The sequence below is a fragment of the Frankliniella occidentalis genome, unplaced genomic scaffold, assembly GCF_000697945.3.
Source record: "Frankliniella occidentalis isolate FOCC.00 unplaced genomic scaffold, Focc_3.1 Scaffold52, whole genome shotgun sequence".
Taxonomy (NCBI): domain Eukaryota; kingdom Metazoa; phylum Arthropoda; class Insecta; order Thysanoptera; family Thripidae; genus Frankliniella; species Frankliniella occidentalis.
In genome coordinates this window covers 918020-926267 of record NW_026267182.1, presented here as the reverse complement: position 1 = coordinate 926267, position 8248 = coordinate 918020, and the positions used below count along the sequence as shown (strand labels likewise).

Here is an 8248-nt window from a genome sequence, read left to right as displayed (position 1 = left end):
TTGCCGCCTGCCGACCACCTGCTCTCCTGACCTGCCCTTCCCTCAGTCCGCGTGCTTTCTCCGTAGCAGTGCTGTTCTATTACCAGTGTCATTCATTAGTTAGGTAGTATGGATAGTTTGAAGTTAGCTGGGCTACAAGTCGCGGGTGCTTCTCTGCTGGGCGCAGTGTCGTATTATTGCTACAACAACCAGTCTACGCCGACTAAGCCCCTCAAAAAGCTAGCTAAAGGTGTCAATAAAAACAGCAGCATTGTGCTTTTCTTCAATGAGGGAGGCACACAATGTTTACACCATCAAAATCATAAGACGGATGAATGCCCTTTGGTCGACTGTCCTGTTCGACACTTGAGGTAAAGTTTCTCCATCTGAAGGTATTGCTGAACAAGTTCCAATCCTTTTATTCAACAATGAATTGTGCCTTTCCAGGACTCTCAAACGTATTGTGAGTAAAGCTTCATCCTGTGTCGATATTTGTCTCTACAATTTGAATCAAGTTGAATTGGAGTCAGCACTTGTGGATCTGCTAAGGAGCGGTAAGAAAGTCAGAGTGGTTGTTGGAGATAGGAATATTGAGGATAAAGAGGCTATCTCCAGGCTGAGATCAGAAGGTGAGGGTTTTGGTGTGGCTTATCATCAAGTTGTTATTGCCTTCAGAAGTTAACTTACTGTCTTCTGTCATTCAGGAGCATTTGTAGTGGAGAAATGTAGCAAACCTCCACCAGGTGCAGATTTAAGAGCGTTGCAATATGCACCTGGAGACCTGCTAATGCACCACAAATTTGTTATTGTGGACAGCAAAATTCTATTAACTGGTTCCATGAATTGGACCAACAATGTAAGTGCCTTTTCAGTGAATTCAGGTAGATTTACAGGTCACAAAATGCAAGCATGTTTTTTAGGCCTGCTTATATTTCTAATGGAACCAACTAGTTATTGGCCATGTTCAGTTGGCCTTTATCCTATAAAACTATTTTCATGCTAGTGGTCTGAAAATCACATCTCATCTCGTAAACTTTAAATACGTAATTAAATCTTTCAACAGCTGAGTTCTACCTTCTAATCAATTACATACGTCTCATTTATTTGTTTCTTCCAGAGCTTCACCAATAATTATGACCATATGTTAATAAATGTTGACCCCTATCTGGTTAATCAGTTTGTAGAAGAATTTCAGTATCTTTTTTCTACTGAGAGTAACAATGAAAAGTATGATTGCTCATCATATCTTATAGTGATTGTGCATGTGATCTTGTAATGGTTTAATATGTATTTGTCTGTTTTAGAGCTTACTGTACCCAACCTAATGGAAAGGTTCCATTTGAAGCAATTTTCTTTCGAAGAAATAATTTTCTCTGTCGCCCAGATGCAAACCGAAAAAAGAGATGCGAAAAGGAAGATTGCATGTTTTACAACTACAAGTAAGTTCTGTTTTAGTAAATTAATATTACTGAATCCTTAAACTAAAGTTACTCCACTAATTAGAATACTTTACACTCAGATTTATTCTTCATAAAATTATGAGAGCCTCTGTCAGTGTTGACATATGTGTCCAACAGCTCACAGCTGAAGATTTGTCAAATGAAGTTATATTTCTTCATAATATTGGAGTAAAAGTAAGAGTTATGTGTGACAAGTCTTTTTCCACAGGGACTGGCAGTCAGATGCAGGTTTTTATAAATGCAGGCATGTGTTATCCTTCAACCTTCCTGAAGTAGTTTCCTATGTGAATCAATCATTATGTTTCTGTTCTGATTTCAATTTATGTTTCAGGTATTCCAGTGCATAGACTGGAGGGAGAAGGAAGCCTTCACCACAAGTTCATAATAATTGATGGTAAAACTTTGCTAGCGGGTACTATCAATTGGACCATGCAGGGTTTCTTTGGGAATTATGAAAATTTACTTATAATTGAAGACAAGGACACAGTACTTCAGTTTGTTAAGGAGTTTGAAAAGCTGTGGGATGTATTCCCTGCAATCTCAAAGGTTTATTAGTGTTATGTGTTTTAGATTTAAATGTTGTTTTTGAATGAGAAGAACACTTGTCGTTAGTATGTACCATGACATAGTATTACTTGACAAAGGGAAATGATGATTGACTCTACAATCCATATGTACCCTGGTATGAAGCATTAAGTTTTACGTTTATAAAATATTAAGACCTTTGATTAAGAAGTTGTTGTGAGTTTTCTCATATGTTAGGATTATTTTACTGAATCACAATGTTTTTAAAATTCTGTGATATTTTGTATTTTGACAACGCCATGCTGAGGCACTTCTCATTATTTTCATTAAGATTAATTTGAACTCCTTGTTAACCTAATCATCGACATACATGATATTCTGTATTTTGACATGACCATGCTGAGGCACTTCTCATTATTTTCATTTCTATTAATTTGAACTCCTTGTTAACCTTATCAGCGACATAGGTATTTTGTATTTTGACATCGCCATGCTGAGGCACCTCTGATTACTGTCATTATTAATATTATTTTGAACTCCCGTTGTTCCCCTAATCAACAACATACTACATATTGAAATTAAACATTTCATGCAAGTTTACAATGTCTTTGTTTACTGGATCCCTCTCCAGCGGTTGTCATGACGAGCCTCCTGGAGGCCTGACTGGCCTGACCCGGCTTGCGCCGGCGCCACTCTCACCCCTTCTGTTTGCCGCCTCGCCGTCTGGTGGCACGTCAACACAAAAGATGCCCGCGTCCCCGCACATCCCACCGCGAGCTGCCGTGTCGGCGATAAAGAGTGGACAGAGGAATTGCGAATTTGGAGGTCGTTTCCTTCGCTGCTGACCTGACCTGCATGCGGGCAAGTATTTTATTCATGCAAGTGTAGTAGGTGCAATGCACGGTTGTGGTGGCAGCGAAAGCCACCGTGTTGCGACAGGACACGAAGTTCTTCCATGCGAAATTTGAAGTTTGGAGGGACGTTGTTCGTATCAACTAAACGCAGTTTCGTCTTGTCCCGCGTTACGGAGTACGCGGCGGTTTCCATTGACGGACGGAGGGAAGGGAACGTCTTTTGTTGCACTTTGTCTCTTGCAGTCGGTTAAACGCAGAGAAGCCCTAGCGGATATTTGAATGCGCGCGCTCTTTTAGCTCCGCAGTGGAATGTTTGATCGATTTACGGCTTCCCGCGCGCCCCTCTACCCACCCACTACCCTGCTACCGCTCCCAACGCTCCAGGGAAGACCACCTCCCGCTTCCCCTCCCCACCCTCCCTTCCCCTACCGTAGCGTTTTTCTACTAACGCAGGTGGCGTCCTGGCGGGCGGGCCGAGCCCATCCCGCAGACACATTTTCTTCTCTGTTTTACTGCCTAATTAGGTTATCCAAGCAGTTTGCGCGTCGCGTCTGTGGAGCGTTACCGCGGCCGGCGCCGGCCATTTCGTTACGCTGCTGCGCGGGCGTTACGGGCGCGAGGAGCCCCATCTGATCAGCAGCCGTGCTGGGCGCGAGCAGAAAGTCGCGTTCCGCGGGCGCCTGACCCGCGCCGCCGCCGCTGACGGGGGGAAGAAGGGAGGAGCGCGAGCGCGCTGCTCCACAGCAGAGGCGACCGGGACGGGAGAGGAGGGTTCCGTGTGCAGCAGAGGAGCCGACGCGAACATGCCGATGCTGGCGTGCGCGCGCCGCGCCCCGGACAGGGCGTCCTATCGATAAATTAATCACTGTCGGTTTGGTGGTGTTGCTGCTGCACCGCCGAGACAAGGGCTGAGGCTTGCGGGGGCAGAGGGGTGCGCGCATCATTGACCCGCGCGCTCCCACCCCGTCCCGTGGTCGCCCCTCGGGGTCGCCCCCCTGGAGTCGCCCCCCAGGGGTCCCCTTGGGGTCGCGCGCGGTGCGCCAGCCACCCCCTTGGCCCTCGTCGTTATCAGCGGCGGGTGCTAAACCTCGCGGTCGCGGGGGCATTGCTCTGGCCGGCACGGACCTCCGCGCGCACGCACGCGTCCGCAGCCCCCTCCGGTCCGAGCGCCCTCCCCGCGCCCCCCTTTCCTTCCGTCCCCCGACCCCCCTCGCGACCACCCGCCCCGGTGGAGTCCAGTCTGGCCGCGAACGTCGGGCCGAGCGGACGGGAAACGGAAGCGCGGCCTCCGCCCCCGCAGCACCGCCCCCGCGCGCGACCCCACGTGACCCACCCTCCGCGGGTAGGGGCCCCGGCCCGCCGCGGCCGTGGGCATGCCGCCATGAGCAGCAGCGCGGTGCAGCGCGCGCACGGGGACGTGTTCGTCGGCAAGCCCATGTCGCTCGTCGAGCAGAAGAGGATACAATGGGCCAAGGAGCGCGGTGAGTGGAGTGCCACGGCGTGTGAAAGCAAGGCTGCTGGGTTTGTAGTAAAGGGAATTCGGGTCGCCGCCGGGGACAACCCGCACGCGGCCGTCGGCGTCAGGTCTTCGCGGGTGTCACCGCGGTGGGCGCCGTGGCCGCGGGCCTCCCGTCGCGCCTGGACGCCCGAGTGGCTGCCTGGCTCCACGGCGCCCACGGCGGCGGTGCGTGCGGCATCGATCGGCGTCCGCGTCGCGTGGTGACTGTCACGGCGGAGCACGGGGCACGCACGTGCGGGGCCCCGCGCCCCCGCGCTCCCCTTGTTTTACAGCGCCCGATGCCTTGCTTTTGATCGGCTTTGCGTTTCCAATTCCACTTTACTCTCTCTCTCGTCCCCTACCGACCGTGTGTATGAACGGCTCTGAGTTGTTCGCTTCGTCCCCTCAGAGGAGATGGTCGGGCTGTGCGGACTGTGGGGCTCCGACCACAGCCGGGCCGACCAGCAGCAGCGCACCGACCTGGCCCGAGTCGACCACATCGGCGTGCCGGCCAGGTGAGTCCGACGGCGAGCCTGGGAGGCGTCCATGCATGCCCTGCCCGCTGACTGCGCTTCGTTCTCTCCGCGCGCCGCCGCCCTCCCTCTCTCTGCCCCTCTTCCCCTTTGCTCTTGTCCGACCTGCGCTACTTTGTGACTCGCAGGCGCGCGCACGATGCGTACGTGGAGGAGGCCAAGACCGTCGGCCTGCAGAACGGCCTGCACCAGGTGACGCTGCAGCGTAGACCCAGCCTGCCCCCCATCCGCCGCCAGCCCTCGCAGAGTCAGGTACTTCGTTCATTTCATTCGCTACCATGATTTTTCTCCTACGACGTTCGTCTTGTTCACGAAGGGCCCGGCCCGGTGCCGCACTTTCAGGGAGACAGCACCCCCGAGGAGACCGGCCTGAACGGCGAGCAGACCAGGCTCAACTACTCGACGGTGTACACGACGGGGTACCACAACGGCTACCCAGCCGCCAGGTACCCGGTCGCCTGTCCCGCGGGCTACCCGGTCGCCTGCCCAGCGGGGGTCTACGTGGAGGAGACGAGCTCGGGGTACGCCAGCGACTCGGCGGCCGGCCAGGAGCAGGTGGTGTGGGAGGACGCCCCCAACCCACACAGGTAAGGACTTCGACGCAAACTTTGAGCGCTGAAATAATTTTGAAAAACTGCAACGCCGAACCTTTGTCAACAGGCACGTAGCGCTGGGCTGGCAGGAGCGGCCTGCGCCCGCCCCCCAGCCGCAGCACCCCGGGGTGCGGCGCTGCGAGATGCGCGGCGGGTGGACGCAGCAGCCCGCCGAGCACCCGCCGCGGCCCACGGGCACTTCCGGCTCGGGCTCGGGCTCGGGCAGCAGCACGTCCTCCGCGTCCTGGGCCGACGACGCCGGCGCGGCGGCGGCGCGCGCCCGCTGGGGCGACAGGGGCGTGGGCGTCGGCCACCTCTGGGAGCCGTGCGAGGACGCCGACGTCGACGGCCCCAACAGGCTCCCGCCCGTCACGGCGCGGCCCGGGGCGCCCTCGTGGCTGCACAGGGGACTGCGCAGCATTGACGGCAACCGCGACAGGTGTGTGACTCGAATTTACCCAGACCAACTATAGCAGATCTCTAGTTTAATGCAAACTAAATTTTTACTGTAATTGCACTTTTTTTCTCTCATTCGAGATTCTTAATCATGTAGTGACGTCAGCAGGAACCTCAGCAGGCGATCCGTCAGACAAACGAATGACGGATGGCCCTTTCGAGGCGTAGCAACTTAGTTGACCCCTGTTATTTTGGGGTTGCCATTAGGGAACAACTACCCCCTTGTGCGTCGCAGGTGCGAGGTGGGGGTGATCTTTCTGGTAGTCGGGGGCGGACAGCCCAGACGGGGCCATGGGAAGGTGGGGGAGGGGAGGAGAGGCGCAGTTGGGACTACCCAAGCCAATCGATGGCACAGCCCTTTTGTCGGCGTCTCGTCATACTTCTATTTTTATACATCGCTACCTCTTTTACCTACAAATATAGTTGCAGTACCACGCCGTTGTGTGCCATATTGTGTAGCGGCGTCAGCCACTTTGTTTACCAACTAGTACACCCGTTAGTGTACTGTGCGTAGAGGCACCCGGTAAAAGACTGTCTCACATTACGAAGACGCATTTTCACTATTAAGTGCACTCTTGCGTAATTTCCCTCTATAGTTTTATAGCATCTTCTTGGCACTGCTTGTTTGTAGTGAAGTGACGTCGCAAGTCCTGGTCGTTTCGCACCCCGACTCGCCAGGCGAGCAGGGGTCCCCGCCCAGCACCGCCGACCCCGACGACAACGCATGCAGGTAGGTAACCAAGACCTTTATCACAATAAGCAGTTCCAGCAAAAAACTTTAATCAACTACCGTGAATATTCGACATGCTCTTATCGACTAATTTTTTTATGACATCATTTCAAATATTTCAAACCATCCTTCAATTCTTGTCGTATATACATTATTTTTTCTGCAATGTTTTAATCATGTTTGTAACCGTGTGTTTGGGTTATCTTAGTGAAGGAGTAGGACTGCCATGCTACGCGCCTGTAACGCTTTCCTTTCGGCCTGCAGGTCCTTTCTGCGCGGCCAGAACGTGCCCGTGGAGGCCGACATCCTGGAGGAGCGGCAGAAGCGGCGCGCCAAGGCGCTGGAGCACCAGTCGGCCATCCGCAAGCAGCTGGAGGAGCGCGACCGGCGGCGCAAGGAGGAGCGGGACCGGCGCCTGCGCGAGGAGCGGCTGGAGGAGGAGCGGCTGCGGCGGGAGCAGGACGAGCAGCGGCGCCGCCTGGAGCAGGAGCAGCGCCGGCAGCGAGAGAAGGAGGAGCAGGAGCAGCGGCGCGCGGCCGCCATGCTGGAGGCGCTGCAGGAGGCCGAGCGGCTGGCGCGCGAGCAGAAGAGCAAGCAGAGCCGGAAGCACGTCGCCGAGACCGCCAGGCAGCCCGCCGGCGGCGACAGTCCCAGGGCGTCGCCGAGGGACTCGCCGCGACCGTCACCGCGGGCGTCCCCGCGCAAGACGCCGCGCTCGTCGCCGCGCTCTCCACCGCATTCATCACGGCGCTCTCCAACTCGGTCGCCGCCGCGCTCGTCGCAGCACTCTCCACCTCGGTCTCCACCGCGCTTGTCGCAGCGCTCTCCACCTCGGTCTCCGCCGCGCTCGTCACCGCGCTCGCCGCCACGCTCGCCACCTCGATCCTCACCGCGCACGGTCCAACACTCACCGCCGGCCACGGCCACGCGAACGGCGGTCGCTCACGTCGAGAATCGCCCCCAAAAGGACGCGAGGCAGAAACATCATCAACCCTCGAGCGCAGAGTCGTCTAAAGTGAGCAGGTTGGACTCGACCGGCATGTCGAGCTCCAGCTCGGCCAGGCAGGGCAGGGCTCACGACAACGTCGACGGCCGAGAGCACGCCGCCCTTGTCCAGGACGGTGCCGCGGAACTGGCCGAGAGGCTGGGCTCGCTGCACGTCGCCGAGTCAGCAGTAGTGTCCCAGGACGGTGAGCGCAACAGGCACGCCGATGAGACGCCCCTACTCTTCAGCGCCGGCCGCGAGCCGCCCGTCGAGGAAGCAGACGTCGCCCTCGAGTACCAGCACGAGCCAGCCCCGGCGGCACCCTTGCCCTCGACGGGGGTTCTCGGGGAACACACAACCGGCTGGTTCCCAGTCCTGGAATTCCTGCAGCCGGCCGGCATTCCTCAGGAGTAAGTATGTGCGTGCCGGATGCCCCAGGCGCCGTGCGAGCAGGCAGACCCGCACTGCGCCTGCGTGTAACGGGACTGCCTACCCAGCTCCTCGCAGGCGCTGGAGTAGGCCGACCCGCACGGCGCCTGCGTGTAACGGGACTGCCTACCCAGCCCCTCGCAGGCGCTGGAGTAGGCCGACCCGCACTGCACCCGTGTGTAACGGGACTGCCTACCCAGCCCCTC

The 8248-nt window shown here is 56.0% G+C and overlaps 2 protein-coding genes across 2 annotated transcripts in view; both read left to right on the top strand.

Moving 5' to 3' along the window:
• Positions 1-13: 13 nt before the first annotated feature.
• LOC113205208 (uncharacterized) lies at positions 14-2567 on the top strand (the record flags this gene model as incomplete). Its single annotated transcript, XM_026420730.2, is given in 7 exon segments — positions 14-350; positions 427-608; positions 684-835; positions 1097-1206; positions 1284-1418; positions 1499-1683; positions 1771-2567. Coding segments are annotated over 7 exon segments (1230 nt in total). The 3' UTR covers positions 1995-2567.
• Positions 2568-3795: 1228 nt separating this feature from the next.
• Positions 3796-8248, top strand: part of LOC113205191 (serine/arginine repetitive matrix protein 2-like) — a 12496-nt gene continuing 8043 nt past the window's right edge. The window contains exons 1-7 of the mRNA XM_052267421.1: positions 3796-4299; positions 4726-4831; positions 4978-5101; positions 5192-5436; positions 5510-5881; positions 6530-6628; positions 6893-8023. Of these exons, the coding sequence (XP_052123381.1) occupies positions 4200-4299; positions 4726-4831; positions 4978-5101; positions 5192-5436; positions 5510-5881; positions 6530-6628; positions 6893-8023 (2177 nt within the window). The 5' untranslated portion in view covers positions 3796-4199. The remainder of the gene's footprint in view (positions 4300-4725; positions 4832-4977; positions 5102-5191; positions 5437-5509; positions 5882-6529; positions 6629-6892; positions 8024-8248) is intronic.